This window comes from Silurus aristotelis, assembly GCF_946808225.1.
Source record: "Silurus aristotelis genome assembly, chromosome: 4".
Classification (NCBI taxonomy): Eukaryota; Metazoa; Chordata; class Actinopteri; order Siluriformes; family Siluridae; genus Silurus; species Silurus aristotelis.
In genome coordinates, this window is record NC_139577.1 from 10,833,838 (window position 1) to 10,856,529 (window position 22,692).

The 22,692-nt window shown below is 39.5% G+C and overlaps 1 protein-coding gene across 3 annotated transcripts; it reads left to right on the plus strand.

Annotated features, from left to right (window-relative positions):
- The first annotated feature begins 230 nt into the window (after positions 1–230).
- On the plus strand, positions 231–22,152 carry LOC310725115 (uncharacterized protein). Of its 3 annotated transcripts, XM_083539749.1 has the most exons (19): positions 231–963; positions 1,037–1,528; positions 1,905–2,068; positions 2,157–2,199; positions 3,557–3,682; positions 3,756–3,854; positions 4,552–4,773; positions 4,921–5,058; positions 5,161–5,268; positions 5,463–5,567; positions 5,905–6,129; positions 9,008–9,145; positions 9,287–9,388; positions 9,478–9,572; positions 11,254–11,962; positions 12,066–12,461; positions 13,683–15,590; positions 15,869–15,959; positions 21,030–22,152. In XM_083539749.1, exons 2-19 carry the CDS (start codon positions 1,508–1,510, stop codon positions 21,647–21,649), a joined length of 5,310 nt encoding a protein of 1,769 aa, XP_083395875.1. In that variant the 5' UTR covers positions 231–963; positions 1,037–1,507; the 3' UTR covers positions 21,650–22,152. The 3 variants fall into 3 exon arrangements, with proteins under 3 accessions (XP_083395875.1, XP_083395873.1, XP_083395874.1); XM_083539747.1 differs by having other exon boundaries at positions 258–1,528; positions 13,680–15,590; XM_083539748.1 differs by having other exon boundaries at positions 258–1,528.
- Positions 22,153–22,692: the final 540 nt, after the last annotated feature.

Here is a 22,692-nt window from a genome sequence, read left to right on the forward strand (position 1 = left end):
CTTGCTGAACACAAACCACCCCGAGCACAAGTCGGAAGTGAAGAAAGCTGCAGTGAAGCTCCAGTTCCACATTTCCGCTAGTTATACACAGCGACAGATTTGCAACCGAATATTAAACACGAACATGGATTGGGGTTTTGAAATAGTTTCTCATAATTCATAGCGGTAAGTGTGACTTTTTCCCGAAACATCATTTAGTATATTTGTATACTTTTATTTTGTAAATAATCGATTGCCAGCCGGAAGTCGGTGCAGTTACTGGGGTTGTTTTTACACTGATGGCGCAGGGGGAGGAGGTTTTTGCTAGCTGGGGTATAAATATATAATGGTAATGTTAGGTTTAAGAAAGTTACATTTCTTTACAGGAATGACAGTTTGTGTGTTGAGGCGAATATAGTTTTTTTTTTTTTTTTTTTTTTTTACCACTTTGTTGTAAACGGATATTAGCTTTAGCTAAGAGCCTGTTTATATCTTAGTAGCGCAGCGGAGTGTCAAAGTCATAAACCAGTTAATTTGTTGTCCACAGAGGGGGATTTCTCCTAACGCAATGTCCAAAGGCCGAAAACGCTCGAAAGCTAAATCAGCAGCAAAGGCAGCAAAAGCGGCAGCTAAGGCAGCTGGATTCGAAATGGCTCCCGGACCAAGGCCGCTGTTTCCTGGTGGATTTTGTGGTGGTGGTCCGCCGCTCGCGCGACCAATGATGCCTGGAAATCGCTTTCCTATGGGCCCTCCTGACTTTAGACCGCCAATGATGGACGGTGGACCATTTATGAATGAGCCCTCTGACTTTGGGATGAGAGATCAACATGTGCACAGACCAGGGTTTGACATGCACCCACGCTTCGTTCATCCAGATATGGAGGACGGACCACGAGGCTTTCACCCAGAACAACTTGAAGGCAGACCATTGGGTTTTGTTCCTTCAGAATTTAGGGATGGACCACCAGGGTTTGTGCCACCTGAGTTTCGGGATAGACCCCCTGATTTTGTCTCACATGAGTTTCGGGATGGACCCCCTGATTTTGTCCCACATGAGTTTCGGGATGGACCCCCTGATTTTGTCCCACATGAGTTTCGGGATGGACCCCCTGATTTTGTCCCACATGAGTTTCGGGATAGACCCCCTGATTTTGTCCCACATGAGTTTCGGGATAGACCCCCTGATTTTGTCCCACATGAGTTTCGGGATAGACCCCCTGATTTTGTCCCACCTGAGTTTCGGGATGGACCACAAGAATTTAGGGATAGACATTCTGATTTTGTCCCACCTGAATTTAGGGATAGACCACCCCACTTTGTCCCGCCTGAGTTTAGGGAACTACCTCAAGGTTTTGCCCCACCTGAGTTTAGAGATAGACCACGAGACTTTCCACCAACTGAATTTAGGGATGGAACCTCAGACTTCGTCCCACCTGCGTTTGGGTATGGGTCACAAGGCTTTGGTCCACCAGCAGGAATTCGGCAGTTTGAGGATGGACCAGGTTGCCATGCAGTGGATCCGAATTGTATGCACCCCCAGAATGCCTCTGTATGTATTTTTCAGTCAGCTAGAATAAACCAAAGTGTAGGTGATGATTTTTATTATTATTTTTTTTTTTGGTATGGTATGGTATGGTATTGTGTTTTTTTTTTTTTGGTTTGTTTTTTACCTAATTGCAAAATGTTCAATTATAATTAAATGATCTGTGATACATATTATCTGTACAACATATTGCAAATCTTACTTCTCATTTCATGTACTGTACCTGAGATCCCGCTTTCCTTCCTATTTCCTTTCATGTTCTTCTGAATTTAAATATAAATAGGATCACTACTGTAAAACCAGTTATGATCTATTGTACTTGATTGTGATGTATGCTTGCATGTATTTTGACATACTTTTATATGTGCATTATATTTTTAAGAGCAATGCTCCCTGCCCACCTCAGCAGCCATCTGAGCCGGCAACTGAACAACCCAGTGCTTCTGTCAGTAATGAAAACAGTACAAATTCAACCACCAACACTACTACATCAGCATCCACATCAAACAAAGAATCTGTTGTCAAGAAAATGCTGGGATCAGTCAAGTAAGGAAATGTTTACTCCGGTTTATCGAAATTGTCTACAACATTGGTGGTCATTATTTTAAATGATTTTAAATTTTATTTTATTTAGACCTCCACCTGGAAGATCTCTGGGAGTCATCACCTTTATTTCTGTAAGTACACATACACAAGCGTTTTTTTTAATTTTTATTTATTTATTTATTTTTTGTGTGTGTGTGTGTGTAGGGGGGGGGCAGCTATGTAAATATGTTTGAAAGGGTATTTTTTTTTAAGATATAGGTAGATAAAGTTGGCTTCTAGTTGCAAATAAAAAAGCAAAATAAATAAAAAAGGAAGTATAAAAGTTTTTTTTTTTCCTTTTTTTTGTTAAATCGTTCCGATGACCCCCATCATAAGTTGAGACATGTCCTAGTCTACCCAGGGGTCTTAAAGAATGTTGATCAGTATGGGGTAATATATTGTCATTTGTTAATAATTGAAATCAGAGTACGTAATTTAGCAAAATGGAGCACAATTATAAACTTTGTACTGTTATGAACTTTTGTCTAAACTTTGTATGTGGTAGTGGGTGAGAGAGTACAATTCTTGTGCACGGAACATTTATTTTAGCCTACTGTTCAATTCGGTCCGAAAGCCCTCTGGTTGGGACGGAGCAGGACGTGCTTTCAAAAAGGAGAAAGAGAGCTAGAAATTGGACTTTGAAACACTAAAAACCCAGTAAACTAAAAAAAAAAGAGAGATTTGAGATGCGTACATCCCGGCAGCACCCCAACGTAGCGCACGGAAATTAAAATGCTGCGCGAAAATGTCAATATTAAAAAAAATAATAATTTTATCGCTATCGTAGAATCGAAAAATCGTAGGTCGAACCATCTTAACTCGGGGACTACCTGTATTCTCCAAATACTGTATTTATCTTAATATTTAATTAATGTATCAATCTGCTGGATTCTGGTCCCTGACCGCACACAAAATGGCTAATGTATTCCCTGTGCTACATGTGATTCAATCTCGTAATTCCTGGCTCCGAACCTCGCTGTGTTTTCATTCAGTAATTGAAGAGTGTACTTCTACTGGGACTGGCAGCCGTGCATCGTGATCATCAGTGGCAAGCCTTTGACCACGCCCACTTGCATTTAGAGCAGAGGATGGTCTGAGTTAGTAAGCACATAGATTTGTAGGAATAACACCTATGGTATGATGACAAAGCGCAGAGTGATAACTTATAATAGTATAGTAAAATAATAAAAATGTTTTTTATATATATATATATATATATATATATATATAAAAATAGTAGAAAAAGTAATGGCTTTTTTTTTTTGCATGTTTTTTTTCCATAATATTGGACTGAACAGCTGTGTGAAACTGTTGGTTATAAAATAATTGTTTATTTTTTTAAAGGCTCTTAGTCATTTTGGAGTTTGTGGTATATTATTAAAGCATGTATGTTTGTGCTCAGTGTATAATTTTTTTTTTCTTTTGTTTTTCTTTTCTTTCAATATTTAGAACAGCTACGGGTTCATCGAACGCGACGACCTTAAAAAATATTCTTTCTCATTCGATGCTTTCTTCGGAAAACGAATCCATTTGGTAGCTGGGGTTAAAGTGCATTTTACAGCAGTCCAAGAACTGGTGAGCGATTTCAAACGTGAGCTCTTTAAGACTTTTATTTTAGGCAACATTGTAAGCTTCGTCATGTTTGCAGGGAAAGGAATTTGCTACTGACGTGAAGGTTGCACCGAGAGGGACAGAGGAGATTGGAGACACGGTCTATGAGGGAGTGGTGATTGCAGTGCTGCCCGAGGTAAGTGGGAAAACTTCATATTTATATACCGTTAGAGAATGAATAGTAAATTAAAAACAAATGTGAAACCAAACATTCCTTATATCTGGGTGTTTAATTAATATTTCTTTGCTTTTTAGCTGCAATTTGTTGTCTTTTGGTTTATATTTCTAGCTCACCCAGTTTCCTTATGATGTACCAATCGGAAGTACAATGTTTATAGCGAGTAATGCGTGTTATAGTTTAGCTGATTTTAAGAGACTGCAGAATTTTTCATATTTTATTTTCAGTATGGGCACCAAGAGCAGCATCCTTAATAGGTTTGTTTGGACTAGAACAAAATATCATTCAATTTAAAACGTATCAATCTTAGAAGGTTCTGTCATTGTTCTTGCAGAGTTAATTACCTTACACACCAGCTAGATCGCGTATCTCGCGGTGCAGGACCGCTAACATCCGCGATTATCCTGCGCGTGGCCCCTTACATATGTTGATTATAGCTGACTAACGAGGAATTTAAGCAATGCATGGGTTTACCTTATACAGCAGTGATAAGCAGACAGGGAGGAAGCTGCTCCTCTCAGTCTTTAGAAACACATGGTTTACCTTATACCTGGTGAAGTGCAGCGGCATCAGCGACGGATCACACTACAATCCCTAGATTCTGACCGAACCCAAGAATTCCATCAAAGTGCTAAAAAGTTCTGCTGTTTTCCAGACTTACGTGTTGGAACCACATCCGGGCCGCATCAGAAGCATTCTCACTACCGAACCTGTAAAACTGCCCTTCGGAAAGATGGACTCCAAAGCCACCCTTCTATTGTTTGACCGGGTGAAATTTCAGCTAGTCAAGGATATTATTTCAAAGGTCCGCAGAGCAACAAACATCATGCCACAAATGCCAGAAACTGTTCAGCTTACCAAGGAAACCAGGGAAAAGGTGATGAATGTGATTTAGTAAACCTTAAAGGCATTAACCTTAGAACCAGTAACATTTCTATTAAACCGATCAATCATTTGTTCAGTATTTGATCAGTATACCCTTTGATCTTATTCTCTCTTGCGTTTTGATTAAATTCATCACCAGGGTGTTATAATGAGCATTACGCCTGATACCTTCACTATCAAGTCAAAGACACATGAAAACCTTACTGCCTCCCTCAATGAGAATTTCTCTCATGATCAGCTGAAGGTCATGGATGAGGTCGAGTTCACCCTTGTAACTGTAAGTTCGAGGAACGTGTCTATACAGTAAATGCGCTTTGGCCTTGTCTTCTTATGTTATATTTCTTTAATGCGTTGGATTTTTCTTGCTTGTCTTACCTAGGCAAAAGACAAAATGAAGGCAATTAGATTAATGAAACTTCCGGAGCAGTCGGTGGAGTTAAATTCACAAGCCAAAAATCTTACCGACTCCTCTGCAGGCAAATCATTGGCAAGTTTTTAATTTTTATTTATTTATTTTTTTATTTTTTAAACAATAATGATGTGATTATTACCTACTCACTTGATTTTTAAGTGCATAGACCACCCACTATTTGTTTTTATCAGGCATATTGCTCACATTTTTTTTCAATAGTTTTAACGTATAAAAAGTGTTAAGTTGAATAATCTGCAATACCTTTTTAGTGGAAACCAGTGAACTCCGTGGTAGCAGCTGTTGACGAAGACATAAGCAATGAGAAATACGATGGAACAATTTCTCAAATCATTCCTAAATCTTCTGAAAAGGAGGTGATGTATTGTTAATGTGCTGACTTTAATGAATTTTAATGAATGAAATTTGCTTTTGAACAACACCTTCTAGATGAGTTTTGCTGATGATATTTGAGATCGGAGTTGTTTGCCTGATTCAATTCTTAGATGAACTTTAGCTAATGCTAGTGACGATGGCCTTCCTTTCACACCACAGACCACAATGTACAGTTAATGTAAATGTGGATAGTATCCAACTCAGTGTATATGATTTGACTAATAAATTACTATTTGTAATTTACAGTTCAAAAACACATTAGCCTTACTATCTATTGCTATGGTTTATACATTTTAAACATAATTTTGTTTTGGACAGATGGAGCAAGAGCTGCCACGGGGGATTGTGGACACAGTTGTAAATGGAAAACAAAAAAGGTTACCATTTGGTCCAGGTGATGTGATCACACAAGCCACCATGATGGTCGGTGACAAAGTCCAGTTTAACATTGCCACCAAACAGCAGACCAAGGGGCAGCATGCCATCAACATTGAGATTCGGCTAGAAACCTTTCAAAGAGAATCCAAGGAGCAACGCAAGATAGTGAGTCATCTTTCTTCTTGTTTTTAGGGGGGGAATTAGATATTAGGGCTCATCAGATGTTTCAAACCGGAATATAATTTGCTTGCCAATACGATTATATTCTTTCATTTGTTTCAATGAATTGGACCTGAGTTATTTTCAGAGGACAGTAAATCTGTACTGCTATAAAGCTCCACAATAACTACTCTAAAAGTTTAAAAAAGTTTATTTCTATAGTATTGTCTCTTTAGAAGATCTACTAAAATAGTTGCTGAATTTTGAGGGGTGTAATCACTGAGATACTGTGTGTGTGTGTGTGTGTGTGTGTGTGTGTGTGTGTGTGTGTGTGTGTGTGTGTGTGTGTGTGTGTGTGTGTGTGTGTGAGAGAGAGAGAGAGGGAGAGGGAGAGGGAGAGAGAGAGAGAGAGAGAGAACGAGAACACCAAGGAGTCAAAATGAAAGCTAGCTAGTGATCTCTGAATGAAAAAATAAAAATCTAGTAGTAGTCTAGTTTATTTCCAGTTCAACATGTCTGTGTAGATGTTATTGTGGTAGGGATCTTCAGCCATTTATCAAGATCCACCTCTAATTGCCAGTCTGTAGCAGCAGTAGTGAGGAGACCAGACTTTACTCTGGGTTGGTGAGCCTTCTCTCCGGCTTTAAGAAACTTGATAGTATTTGTCTTGTGGCCCTTATCATTAAAGGCTCTTAGCAACTGCCTTAAGCACTTGGTTGTGGCACCAACGATAGCACCCATCTCCAAGTACTTTTGGGCAGCTGCTAAGGAGATGTTTTAGGGATCCTTTTCCTGAACAAAGGGGACAGGAAGGTGTCTCACTTTTTCCCCAGATGTCAAGTTCTGCAGGACTTGGTAAGACATAATAGACGGTTTGGACTAAGAACCTGATATCATGGAAAATTCTTCCAGATATAAGCCCAACTGGTCTTATGTTGTCGGTAGCAATCTATTCCCTGCCTGTTCACACCTGTATGCCAGTTGCTGCTACCTTGGGATCGTTAGACTCTATACTGCCATTCTTTCCTTCCCTTGCTATCCGGGAGTTGCAAAATATTACCGATGCCATATAAAGCAGCACTGCTCAGGCTTTGTGGTAAACCAAACCACCTTCGCAGATAGCTGCTTATCTTTCTCTCTAAGGCCTTGATTGTTGTTATAGGCACTTCATACACTAGCAATAGCCACAGGATACTTATGCTGGTAAATCCAGGACTTAAACTTTCCTGGAAGACCTGATTTGTCCACTTTACTGAGCCAAAACTCAAGCTCCTTACTGGCTTTCTTGATAGAAGCAGTATCCCTGAGCTTACCAAGGCTCACGACCGGCTGCTCGGTAATGGATGGGATGGTTTGTTCGATGGGATGCTCCGTTCAGCAAAAAAACGGAATTGTCCACCATTATTTTGCTGGCTCAAACCTCATCCTTTGTCCAATTAATCCGTTTCTCTAACCACTAGGGCCTGGAGTAGAGGCTTATCTGGCTTGTTTCACCACCTTCTGAACCTGAATCACTCAGTGTTGCGGAAAAAAGTGTTCACTTCCTCGATTGAACACACAAGTTTACCACTGTACTTATCACCCAAAAGTTCTTAGCAAAGGAAACTGGGTTGGAAATAAAAGCAGCTTATCCTGGCTCTGGTGCCCCTCCGGCCTACGCATAGACATGAGCTTTTTCCTTAAGAGGTTGCAAAGCTCAGCACGTGGTTGCTTTTCTTTCTTGCTTGCTCCATTGTACTGATGTTTAAGACTTTGAAGCTCCTGAGGCAAATGAGTTGTCTATGGCTCTACGGTTTCTAGTGTAGATGGGCTTGATGTTTCCACAGTGGAAATAGCCAAATCTTTTGGCTGCTTGGCAACAATGACTGCTGTCATGGCCTTGAGCCGGCTGTCCACTCCCCCCTTATCTGTAGCTTTAAGGATCTGGATGTGTCAAACTGCAACCACAAGTTTTGGCTATCAGCTGAAGGCCACTTGATCCGCTTCTTTAGGACTATTCTGCAGGAATTGGAGTGACTGGGCTCTATGGGGTAAACCTGCCCGGGCTCCTCCTGCATCTCACCAGAACCACGACCTGTGCTCTGCCTGTACGCTCGCCCACTATGTGCATTTTATCCTTGCCTGATGTACCTTTAGGCCATGCTGATTCTTATGTTCTTTTCCACAGATGCATCTTGATCTCATTATCGAATTTCTATTAGCGTGGGTCGATACCATTGAGGCCGTCCTACTGGGGATCTCATTATTATTAGCTTTTGGGCTTCCCTGGGGGTATATCTTCGGAGCAATATTGGTTTCTCCCTTGCAGAAGATTTAGGTTGGGTTGCAGGCCCTTCCCTTTTCCTGGCCGGCTTTTCGGCTGTCATCTATCTTTCCAGTGTCACCAAACTATTCCTGGGAGTCACTGTTTACACCAGTGTTAATCATTGTTGTAGTTCACACCAACAACTACTGTACACATTTAATTCTCTTTAAATTTAGCTTTATATTATTTTGACATTATATGACAGCTAGAAAATAGCACCTGATCCAGCACATTTATTTCTTTTTTTGTAGTCAGGTTTTTTTTCCATTATGCTGACAGTTTATTCTGCTTAACTTAAAGGAGCCATGAGATATTACATGAAAGTCATGAAATCTTAATGCATGTGCAGAATGTAGTCTTTTAAAGTTGTTGCATTACAGAAACAGGCTTTTCAATTCAATCCAGAGGAGAAGTATTATGCTGATTTGCGATGCGGTGACTGTCTTAACATGTTATGAAGAAAAGCATGCTGTAACCCTTACACTTCAGTAACTTGTGCGATCGGGGTTCAGACCTACAGTACATAATGGAGTGGAAATGAAGTGAAATTTGGCTTCTTTTCTTGTCTTTTTCCAACAGGGCATTGTTGTGAAATTGGATGCTAATTCTGGGTTCATTAAGGCTCCACAGAACCCACAGGTGCGTTTTAACCTGTCTGAGGTCATGGATGATGTCAAACTCTCCTTGTTAGAGAAAGTTGAGTTTACGTTAGCTGCGGTAAGAGCCCTTTTTGGATTCTATAATATGCTTTTTGCCATTTCTATGCTCCACGAATGTAACAAGGTCTTTTGACACTTATTCTTAAGTATAATTAATAGGAACATCTTTATTCAGCGCAGTTTTTCTCTTTCCGTACAGGGGGCTGACGAGGCTGCTGACAGTAAACGAGCGATTCGAATCAGAAGGCTGACTGAGAGTGTCTTTACATCTGTGCCAAAAGTAGAAGAAAAGAAAGAGAAGGTGATTAATACTTTTTTTCTTTTACAAGAACTGTTTGTGTGTTGGCCTCTTTGTGAAAACGAGTAATGGAACCTTTGATATTTTTTCAGAAGAAAATGACAATTAAATTGCTGAAAGACCTGAAGGAGAGCATCAAGACCCATATCAAAACAGAGGGCGAAGATTCTGATTTACTGGATGCAGAGTGAGTACATGGTGTGCAAGCGTTGTTTAACTGTAAAGAGATGTGCAAAAATATAGTGATTCCTTCAAGACTCCAAGGCTGTTCTTTAACTATCTTACCCAGGCTGCTAACCCAAGGTCACCACACTGATAAAACTATCTTCTTGATGCTGGCCAACACATTCCTTTTCACACTCTGTTTTTTTAAGAAGCTTCTTTTAAAATGCAGGTTTAGAAAAATTTCAGGCTTCAACAGGCTTCAATGTGTTAGTAGTAGCAGTATAAACTAGCTACATGACAGTAAAAAACAAAAACTCTTAAGCAACAAATGTCAGTACTCAAGTTGTAGTGCCTTCAAAGATCCAGTGACTTAAAGCTTAGGTAGCTAAAATAAACAATCATTACAAAACGTGGATGGGCTGAAGACAACATTGGGTTAAACTCTTGTTAGCCACCAGAGGTTTTGGAAGAACTCAAACCAAACCAAAAACTATGCCAAGGTCAAATTCACTGAGACCATGTTTCCCTCTATCCACATGATCTGTGCATGAATTACTGCATAAAGGAGCTGGATTAAAGGTCTCCCTATAAAAGTGGATGGTGAGCGTATAATAGGGCTCCAGCATCCTTTAATACAACGTATAGCATTAATGTCATACATTAATGCTATATATTTAGGCTAAAGATATTCATTCTCATTTATCCACATATTTCATGTTACCATACATTTCTTTTGGAAAGTTTTCCTCTACTTTCTTTACACCGAAGGACATTTTGAACTATTGATTAGAGTTGTTTGCAGTTTTCATTCACTATATCAGGAAATCGAAAATCGAATTTACATTAATTTAGCAAGTTTATAGTCTCATTGTAAATAGGAGTCAGCTAGTAGTGTGTTTTTGACAGTGTACATGTGGAAAATCCAACTCCACAAGTGATCTCTCCTTGAGAGCAATTTTCAAACTTATGAAGGTACCATGAGCATCTATTCAATAGAGGAACCAATCCCAGGATTGAACAAAAGAGACATTAGGTACCAAAATATGTAAAGCCTTCATTAAGAGTCACCATGATCTAGACGTAAAAGCCCCGACTCTTATATTGGTATAAAAAAATGTAATTGCCTTCAGACCAGTGATTTCTGGGCATATGTGGTAAAAGTCCTGCTGTTTAGTGGTGCTTTGCAGGAGAAATAGACTATTATACTGAAGTCAGTATCATGATACTGAAAATACACTTTAAGACCGCAAATTAATACTTGGTTGCATCTGGGTCTTCTAGAGGGACAGAGTAAGCATTCCTCAACAATTGTATGGCTCAAAATCAGCTAAGTACTGGAGCAGCCATCAAAGTCCTGACCTGAACTGAAAACCTTCATTGAGTGAGAAGGTCCACAAACATGTCCAGTAACTTGGATTGGTATAGAAATTTTTTTTAACTTTATATTTAATAAATTAATACATTTGTCTCTTTTGTTATTATTATGAAATCTCTTTTTATGGAAATAAGGCAGCTCATTTACTAGACAGATGAAATATACTTTCACATAAAATGTGAAGTTTGCAAGGCTTTAGCGTAAGTGTATGTAAAAACGTTTGGACTAAACTGTACATTTACTTTTTTCATACTATACGTGGGAGTGTCAAAAAGGTGCTTCTAGTAAAACTTTGGGGCCTTCCATAGTTTCTTTTGTTCTGTTTCAGGAAGCCAAAATCTATTAAAGAGGACAATAAAGGCAAAGATGAAAACTCTAACAGAGGGAATGGCGAGCGCAGCAGAAGCCGTGAAAGCAGCCGGCGTAGTCGCAGCCGTAGCCGGGACAAGAGTGGTAGTTACCATGGCAAGCGTAGGAGCTCCAGTCGTGACAGGAGTCACCGAAGTTACAGGCGGAGCCGCAGCCGGAGCAGAGATCGCTCGCGAAGATACAGACGGAGTTACAGCCATAGCCATAGCCGCAGTAGAAGCAGGGAAAGGAGCAATCGGAGCGGAAGAAAAAGAACTGCCAGCCCAGAAAACACGCATGAGCATCACAAAGGACAAAGCCAGGAATGCAGCAGCAGCAAACAAAGCAAAAGCTCTGATGACAAAATCAAGACATCAAAATATACAGCCAGCACACCGTCTATGGAGTCGGTAAATAATGAACTGGCAATGAAGAGGAACGAATTATTGGAACTCAATGAGTTAATAGCACGTAAAAAAGCAATAATTGCCATGGAACAAAACAGCAAGACACCAAGTCAGTTTAAAGATACACTCTATACTGATACTGAAATTGATACTCAACACGGGATCGCGACATTTGATTATCAGCACAAAACCTACCAAGAGAACTCGTGGACCCCTGACATGAAGCCAGTTAGGTCTATTTTAAAGAAGCATTCTGAATCTCTCTCCAATTCCCAAAATCAGGTTTGTTTTTTTTCTGTGTAATTTCTTTAACTATCTTATTGGTTGTTTATTGTTGTTGTTGTTGTTGTTGTTGTTGTTGTTGTTATAATTATTTTCTCTAAAGGAAATTGAAAGAAGTGAGAGTATAGAAGAGCCAGAGGAATGCGCACAAACCAACACTTCCAGTATGTACACATCTGCTGGTTCAGTCCCTGTATGGAGTAAACAGAGTTCTACAGCTGAGATTGAGGATCTAGAACTAGCAAGAAAAAAGAGACAGTTGGAGGAACTAAGTGAAAGTATTGCACGTAAAAGAGCAATCATAGCCATGGAACAAAAGGCTAAAGCTCTTTCCGATGGGTCTGAAATCAAAAAGAAATACGATTTTGGTTCGTGCTCAGACGACCTCAACATAACAATGGCGAACAAGAACACCTGGCAACTTGATATCAAACCTGATCTTCAGCCAAAGAAGTCCATTCTGAAGAAGCGGACAGAAACGGTTCCGGACCAGCCACAGGTTTGTCTCAATACATTCATGGTGATTCGTGTAGATTAGGGTTTGGAAGATCACAAGGTATTAGACATTTATAACTATTGTACATGTTTATAGACTTGTCAAGAATGTAAATGATACGGTACGATTGTCGAATAGTTCTTTTGCGTTAAAGTTAAGCTTTAAGTAGTATTTACTTTTACTTACAGTGCAAAACATATGATGTTGATATATGAGCCATAACATTAAAGCCCCTCTTGTGCACAACAGTTTTAAACCATCAATGTATGGACACCACAAAACCTCTGAAGGTATGCTGTGGTATCTGACACAAAGACATTAGCAGCAGATTGTTTAAAGACTGTAAGATGTGAAGTGCGGCCTCCGTTGATCAGGCTTTGTTTGTCCAGCACATCCCATCAATGATTTATTTGGATTGTAATCTTGGGATTTTGGAGGCCAAGTCATCTCCTGAAATCACATCACGCTGCTTGAAAAGGATACTTTTTAGCTATTTTTCTGTGCGATTGAACCAGACTGATACTGATTCAGATCTATGGCATTCCAGAGCAACTTACATTTATCTCATTCATACAACTGAGCTTTAGCGTTAAAGGCCCTTCTCATGTGCCCAGGTGTGGCTGGGATTTGAACTCATGACCTTTTGGCTCCAAAGTCCGTTGCCTTAACCACTAAGCCACCGCCTCGCTCCATATCGATCAATAACCAAATAATCAACCGATGGAAAAATGGATACTGGATTAAAAAACAAACCTAACACAAAATAGTGACACAAAAAATACTGAGCTTTTTGAATAAATCTGAATATATTATATTATTGTATTATATAAATATTGATAAATAAAAGACATGCATAGAGATCAATAGAGTAAACAGCACGTGGCGTGATTCGCCTCTAGAGGCTCTCGTATTGTATAACGCAATCGAGAAAAACCACAAGGTCGACCACTAGTTTTAATGTTTTAACTGATCTGTGAATGTGCTACTAAGTTTTTCATATAGCGTAGAAATGCATGCTATACAACCAGTAAACCACAGTGACAATTCAATTCATTTTTATTTGTATAGCGCTTTTAACAATGAACATTGTCTCATTGATGATAAAAAAAGGAATTCTCACTTGAACCAGATGTAAATCATTGTTGTATTTTTAAATGTTTACTGTGGAATGTTGTCGCTAAAAGGTGACAAATTCTGATGTAGTTTTTTTTTGTTTTCCAGAAGGATTTGACTTCAGCTGGTCAGTATGGTCATTTTCCTCTGTTTAAACAACCTGAAGATGATTCCTCAGCTTTTCTCAATCCCTCTGGGCCTTTAGATACTGCATTTAAAAAAACACCATCAGTGCTTTCTCCTGGTGATCTTTTCAAGAAGCTGTTGACTGGAGCCTCTATTAGTTCATGTACAAGCAGTAACAAAGCAATAGGTCAGCAGCCACTTCAGCCAAGTTTGGGATTATTTTATAGCCAAAAAAGTACCAGAGAGACCAAAGAACAAAGTTACCCTGCATCACTTTCGCAATTTTCTCACCAAGATTATGAAGAGGCATCTACAAGCGAGGGCTCTTCAACCCAGTCTTCCGCTTCGAACCGAAAGAGTAATCTTGCAACACAGATGGAACGGTTCCTTGGTGCTTTAAATAAAGCAGATTCAAATTTATTGTCCTCGTTGTTGAGAGATGCTAAAAAAGATTCTGATCTGCTGGAGAATCATAGGATCTCACACGAGCAGGCGGTGAGAAAAGCTGCTTGCGACGAATTGTATGATCCCTTCAAAGAAACGGACTGCAATGAAAACAGCTATACAAGTCCGAACACCCACGATGACTTATTGCCACACGAAAGAGTTGTGGAAGATGGCAGTGGCTTTTCCAAAATTGTTGGAATGAAATATGGCAGTGAAGCAATGCCCGAGAACCGCTATCTCTACGGAGAGCCGATACCTTCTATTAGCCAAAGCCGCCTTTTGGAAGAGCATGAGAAATTTTTGAAAGAGTGTGACCAATTTAAATCGTCACAAGGTCGTTTTAGCGACGAGACCTATTTCGAGGAATCGTACGCAGAGGACAAAAGGAAAAAAACATCCGGAAGGTACAGAATAGAAGGCAGCCGTAGCCCAGCGCGGCCGAAATCAGTAGATGCCAATGAAGATGCGGCCCAAAAAGCAAGCCATTATAAAGCAATTCAGGATCTACTGCAGACCGTCGGTCTTAATTTAGACACATCTGAAGTCAGCAAGTTAGATGATCGGACGAAAGAGCGCCTGTATGGCAAGAAAGTGAAATCCCAGAGTTCTCGCTCGTCTGATCGTAAAGAGGGGCAGTCAGTAAGTAGGTTTGATAAACGAGATAGAAGTCAGTCCACTGATTCTGATTCTGTATCTCCAGCTAAAAGCTCTAAACGTGAGGTTTACATGAGCTATATGGATTCCATTAAGTATCGAAAGGATGAGGCAGAGGAGCTGAACCTGTTGAGCCTTAAAAGGACTATTAGGAACAGTCCAGAAGCAGAACAACAGACATCAGATCCACAAAAAATTGCACCAGCAGGAGTCACACATGATCCTTATAAACCAATCCCAGAAACGTTCTCAGCTGGTTTGCCGTATTCTCAAATGGCCAGTGAATTCTCCTCAGCTGCACACCAAGATTCACAGCAGTGTAGTTATGCTGTAGGTAGACAGGAAAACCCCTATGGGCCTGTGTTTTATCCTGCTGCTTACTCAACACCACCACCTGGCTATCAGGGTTATGGAGCATCTGTTATGCCTTTGCCCATGATGCCACCGAACCCGGTTCAATTCTATCCATCCTTCTCATCATTTAGCACACCAGGACCTTTTGGTCCTTCTTATTACCCCCCCTCTTTAAATCTGAATGGCATGTCCATGCAGCCGGGCAGCTCCAGTTATGCCCCGCAGCAGGTTAAAACAAAGCCCACGTCACAAAGCAGGTGTCTCAAAACAATAGAAACGGTAAAAACCGAGAGGTCCGTTAGTGTCAAACTTTCAGCATCGAAAGAAGTGCGCACTGTCATTAGCATACAGACCGAAAACGAGCCTAAAGATACTGAAGACGAACCTGAAATGGCAACCATGAAGGAAGATGACATCAAAGCTAAACAAAAGAAAAGGGTATGTTAGATTTCTTTTCACACCCATATGGAAGAAATATATATTCTTTATTATATATATATATATATATATATATATATATATATATATATATATATATATATATATATATATATATATATATATATATATATATATATATATAAATTAATATTATTTGGATTCTTGTATCATTGAGAAGATCTGGGAGCATTCCGTTAGGGAGAGTTGTGTTTTATTTTATGTAATGCTCAGTGTTGGACTCTTGAGACCCTTTTTAACACTTTTGTCTGGAGCAGCTGGAGCAGTTTAATCAGAGAATGCGATTGAAGAAGAAACAGCAAATGGAAGCCCAACGAACACGAGGACTAAACCAAAAATCGTCACCAGGTATCGGAGGAGTATTTCTGAAGTTTATAGCTATGAGGCATTCTCAAACACCACTGTTAAAACATGGCCTGAATATCAGTAGCATTTGGCCTCCACTCGGCTAATGGAGCTTAACAAACTGCTAAGAGTAAATGATGTAGATGATGTTTTAGGTTTGAGGTAATACATTTGGAGAATGATCTTGACTACTAGGGCTTTCGCTATTACTTCTCAACCAGCATTAGATACGTTTCTCTCTATATATTAAACTGTTAAAAACGTTAAATTGATACTTGTGTACATACAATGCACTGTTTAATGTTGCGTCTGCTTTGGTTAACTGGAATTCTGCCTCTTCAGTTTTTGCTAGAGCTCTAATTTAAAAGGGATTCAATATATATTTTGCCCATCAGTCTAAACACAATTATTCATAATATAAAGCGTGCTTATAAAAGCAGGGGTGTAACTGTACACGAAATTCACGGTTCGGTACGTACCTCGGTTTTTAAGTCACGGTTCGGTGAAATTTCGGTACAGTTGGGGGGAAAAAATATAAAACCTAAAATTGAAATAAAATGCCTGCTTGGTAAAATAATATCTAAAATTATAATAAATCAAATATAATAAATCAAATTTATACAATACTTTTTTTTAAATATATTGATTAAATTGACAAAATGTATTTAATAAAATTAAATAAAGGTAAACTAATTTGTTAGACCGCAGTTGGGTAATACAGGTGTGTGCGTATTTTATATTTTTAATTTTCCAAAGGTATGTTCTACTTAACTTTTAGTAGTTAAGTACAGCAAATAGTTTTAGCATACTCTAACAAATGTCTTTATTCCTTCCATCCTTCATTCATTTATTCCCTCGATATGTGGAATTTTTTGAAGCTGGACATAAAACGCTAAAGAATCCATAGCGCTAGAGCTGGCCGGAAGTGGTAGCGATTTTGTGCATGCACAAAACCAAATCTGAGTTTTACCACACACTACAAATTTTAGTAATTTACCCCTGCAATTTTTGCACCAAACGAGTGCACCGAACCGATATCGCTGTACTGAAATGGTTCTGTATGAATACGTGTATCGCTACACCCCTAATATTTAGATGAGTATTCATACCCATTATTCAGTACTTTGTTGCCCCACCTTTGGCAGCACTGACACTTTTGATTCTTCTTGAGTAAGTCTCTATGAATTTTGCACACCCGCTTTGGACTTTATAACTTTTTGTCTGGCATGCACTGTGATTTCTAGAGACAGCTTGAGATAATCCTAGCAAATAGGATGTGGCTGAGCTCCATATACAGTTTTTAATCTATGCTCTAAATACTCATCAGTTTTTGATTTTCGAAAAGCATTTTTTTTTGTATGCTTTGTCACTATAGATTATTGTTCAAGTTCAAGGGCTTTCCACAATGGACAGTGTCTCAAAGCAGCTTTACAGAACTTAACAATTAAAGTGAACGATGTGTGTTGATCCCTGATGAGCAAACTGGCGACTGTAGCAAGGACAAAACTCCCTCTGTGTTATGAGGAAGAAAAATTGAGAGGAACTACTCAAAAGGGGAACCCATCCTCATTTGGGTGACATCAAGAGTGTGATTATGAATCTTACAACACATTGTGGAACCAGGAGCTACTGAGCACCTCATAAAATAGCTCAACATTTCAGATCATCATAGATCCAACACCAGCTTCTCCATGCTGGAGCCTTAATACATTCGAAGAGATCCAATGTCCAAACTGAAGTGGGATCCAAATGATGCTGGTACATCTCTAGATGGTTCGGGATGTTTGCCAGGTTGGCATCTACTTCTTTGAAGGTCCATAATCTTCATGAGGTGGGACGCGACTGGGGCTGGAGTAACCTCAGGATGCCTCGGGATGGGTAGAGAAAGAGAAGCAGTGGAAAGGATTTAGCGTAGCTGCTGGAGCACAAGGTTATGATATGTGTTAAGGTAGGCCTTGCAAAAAAGATCTGCATTTAAACTGGGAGTGTGTGTCTGAGTCCCGAACACTGTCAGGAAGACTATTCCAAAGTTTAGGAGCTAAATGTGAGAATGCTTTACCACCTTTAGTGGACTTTGCTATTCTAGGAACTACTAGAAGTCCAGAGTTCTGAGATCTCAAGGGGCATGATGGATTGTAGCGTGTTAGAAGACTGCATAGATACATGGGAGCCAAACCATTTAGGGCTTTGTAGGTAAATCGCAATAGTTTGTAGCCGAATTTGAAACTTAACAGTTAAGAACATGGGGGCAGTGGTGTCTAATGTGCTAGTATGGATAGAGTCTATGTGTCTATGTGTCTATGTGAGCCATTCCATCAAGATCGCTAGCATTCAGGGGTTTAGTGAAAAGTTGAGACAGATCAGGCAGGATACTTATGAATCTGTCCTTAGTGGTTGGAACAAAATCCTACCAAGTCAATAACATGGGGAGACGAGGCTAATCTGCTCTACCGGTAGTGCGTACAGTATGAGGTAGTCCATATCAGTGACGTCTGCGCCGTAGGATATTATTAAGTCTAGTGTGTGATTAAAACGATGAGTTATTGTGTGTAGATTGTTGGCCAAAATGTCAATTGAATTAGTTTTAAATGAAATCTATGACTGAATTAAATGTACTAAAACTGAAGTGGTCTTAATACTTTCTGAAATCTTTGTCTGTCTGTCTATTTATCTCCTTTTCTGTTTGACCGTCTCTCTGTGTCACCCCCTCACACTCTCACACTTTCACACTTATAACTGCCTGTTCTCCTCCATAGATATGTAATAGATTAGATAGATAGGGAGATAGCTGAAGATTCATTGAACAAACCAGGGAAGCTGAAAACCCACCCTGAGCTTTGCTGTTTTAAACAATAACCCAACACCTTTTGATAGTGACAGCTCCAGGTATCCAAGGGGAAGAGGAAAATAACTATATAGACAACATTCCCTGTGAATAACTGTGGACCTGTCTTAAATTTAGTAAAATGTACAGAAGAAAGTAACATTTGCCTGTCAAAACCCCTTTTGGAAACCCCTAGTCGTTTATCGCTTTTGAGATCATAATGTAACATAGTCCTTTTGTCTATATGCAACAAATTAGTTAATTTAACAGCATGGAGATTTACTTTGTAAAGCTGAACATCTCGACATTTATATATTTGTTTTCTCAATCTTAACATCTGGACAATTTGTTTCTCCAAATATTTTGCATGCCTCTTGTAAAACTTACTAAAGTGATCCAGTTCATCCCAGGGCAGTTCAGTAGGATTTAGGGGCAGTGACTGGGCAGACCATTCCATGATAGATAACAACCGTTTGCTTACGGAGCTTGGACGAACGCTTCGGTTCATCGTCTTGTTGTATTGCGAAGTCGGTTCTGATGAGCCACAGTCCAGACAGAATTGCATGGTGTTGAAGTATGGAATGGTTGCCATGTTGGTTCAGGATTCTTTTCACTTTTTGGAATAAGTCTCCAACGTACCCTGCTCCAGAACAACCCTAAACCATTAAGCTTCCACCTCCATGGGTGTGAGGCAGTCTGATCACATCTGTCCTGTTCTCCATCTTATATAAGTTCTTCTGTTAGAGCCAAAAATGTCTCATTTGATCTCATCTGTACACAGAACCTGTTCATCATTCACTGCGATTTTGCCTTTTATTGTGTTTGCATAGAAACAAGGAACATGTATGTGTCTCAAAAACAATAAAAGACCAAACATTTGACAGGAAGGGTATTTGCTGACATAAAAAGCTTCATTTGTGGGGAAATAAACTTGGACACCTCCCATGTTTGTCTTTTTGTCAGCAAAGATTTTGATGAATGATGTATATTTATCTCCTCAAAAGCACATAGTTCCACATATTGATTAAAGTCAATTCTGTGATAAACAGCGGAAGTCCTAAGAAGTCCTTTGGTTCTTTCCAGCGAGAGGTTGAAATTTCCAATTTCCGAATTCTGGTCGAGCGCTGTATTAATCTGTCCATACACGTTGCTCTGACAGACTACCAGACGGCACCAGGCACGTCTTCACTAAAGGAGGCAAAAGGCTCAGATAGGGTGAGAGTAAAACCCTGTATGGCAATATTTGTCATTTTGAGCTTTTTGACTCTGAGTGGGTAAGTGTGTGCTGGTGTCGGGCAAGCTTGCAGGGTGTCTTGGGATTGAGCCAGGTGCCCTGTGCCCAATGTGCCCACCTGAACAGTATTGCATCTATATTAATAGTAAGGCAGGGCATCAGCTCAGACTTAAACACAAATACACTTTATGGACCAATTTTGGGGGACACCTGGCAATCAACCTTATGTGCTTCTGGAGCATCTTATCTGGGAAGACGTTCCACTGGATTTTGGAGTGTGTTCGTCGAGATTTGCACTTATTCAGCCACACGGGTGTTAGTAAAGTCAGCTACTGATGTAGGTGAGGTGGGGAGGCCTGGGGTGCAGTCAGCGTTCACTTCATCCCAAACGTGTTCAGTAGGGTTGAGGTCAGAGCTCTACAGCAGGAGATCTTCCACTCCAACCCATGTAAAGCATATCTTCATGGAGCTGGCTTTGTGCACAGTGGCATTGTCATGCTGGAACCGGTTTTGGTCTCCTAATTCAAGTGAGGGCGTCCTAGTAATTTTGTTTATATAGTGTATTTGAGCAAAGATTGAGGAAGCTAGCCTAGAAATGTTATCATTGGTCAAAAATACTGCAGGTATTATTAAACCCTGTGTGAGATTCTGACTGGACTGGGTTTTGCTGTCTTTAGTGCAAAGTGACCAGGATCATGTCATGTGAATTTCCAGATTAAAACTTATTACAGTATTTTTGAACATTTCATGTCAGCTTGTTGGAATTAGAATTCCTGCTAAGTTCTCTGACTGTTATTGATGTTTAAACAAAACTACATAAAAAGTACTGTGTTTATTCAGCTGCATCGGTGCTCCCTTGCAGAAAGCTTGCTGTGTTAACCGTAAACATGACATGTTGATAACGCATGGGGATTGCATATCTCTTGTACATTTCTGTGAATAAAGAAAGAGAGAACCTCGCTCATCCAAATACACCGATGTTAACGCTCCATCTATATCTTTTGCATTTTTACAGGAACGGTTATGCGAACAGAAGTAAAGAATGTGTGGATATGTGGCCACTCCCTCGTGTTCTGGGCTGAGAAGAGGGCCACATCTCCTGAAATAGGTATGCAACTTGGTATGGACCCTAATAGCGTTCGCATATGGTGGAAAGGTGTGCAAGGCATGACGTGGCAACAGCTTCTGCCCCAGCTGCTCCAACTGAAAGACAACTGGCCCAACCCTGACATGATTCTCATTCATCTGGGGGGAAACGATATTGGCAAGATGACCCCAGAGACCTTCGTGTTGGCAGTAAAGAAAGACATGATTTCACTGAAGAGCATTTTTCCTCAATGCCGCCTGGTTTGGTCGGACATTTTACCACGGAAGTCCTGGAGGCACTCGGATGACAGCACGAATGTGAACAACATGAGACAGGCGATCAACAAAACGATACACGGCATTATGCTAGAGCTCGGAGGGGTTTCACTGACTCATGACAATATAATGTCGACGCAGGACCCTGGCCTCTACAGACCAGATGGGGTTCACCTCTCCGGTAAAGGGATTGACACGTTCAATTTAAACATGCAAGACTTACTTGAGAGGTGGGAAAGTGAGATATGTGAAACAGAGGCTTCTGAAAGCTGAACATTTTTCTATCAGTTGTTCTTTTGTACTGTGAAACTGTATTCATTCTTGTATCCCTTTTATACCAACTCATGCTTATCATAGTTTGAATGCAACTGCATGTTTTAGTAAATTGGTTATAATGTTAACGTTGCATCATTTCTGTATTTTTATGTAGATTTACTGATTGTGTGAATCGGAAAAAATAAAAAAAAAACATACTTAACACTGTGTTTTGAGTGTACAGACTTTTATTCTTTCTTCCTTCCTTTCTTGCTAAAACAATAAACTGTTGTGCCTTCGGTAGACAGAACACTTTTGGTACAATTTTTATGTAGTATGTAAGTAGTATGTTCTAATCAGTATGGCTTGTTTGTTTATGCTAAATGCAAGATTCTATTTTTTGTACACATCTTTGTGTGGAACTTCCTAACAATGTATTAATGTAACCCTGACCCCTGAATATGTTGTTTGCTTTGTCTTTTACAGTTGGCATTATAATAAAATTATTGAATGATCCTAAATGTTATATGTCTTAATTCCATGATGCAGACAACAGTTTAATGTCTATGTAGTTGTTGCCATTTTGTTCTCCAGGTTGAATAGGGCAGGTTTAGCTTATTGGAATAGACTTGGAAGTCATATACTTGGAGCTTCTGATGGACTACATGCACACCTGGACCTGGTTTTGACTCTCTGAAATGAACTTTTGAAACCTTTTTTGTGTATGTGGATACAGTAAGTTTGAGGGCTTTCACAAAAAAACTTTTATTATGAGTTTATAAAGTAGCATATGTCTTATTGCATTAATACAAAATATATTTTTTGCAGTTAATGGAAAGGCACTATTCTCTCTCTGTCTGTAGGGACTAATCAGGGTTCCTTATGTGCAAGCAGTATGTGATGTACTATAAAGAGGAAATAAATTGTGTTCTATCAATAGTTGGTTTATTTATTGTGTATATATGAAAATGTCTTTAAATATTAGGCTGTTGAATGAATTGTTTTTTAAACCTGAATTGCTCAATGCCTATAATAAAATATATAAATAATTTCCACTGGAA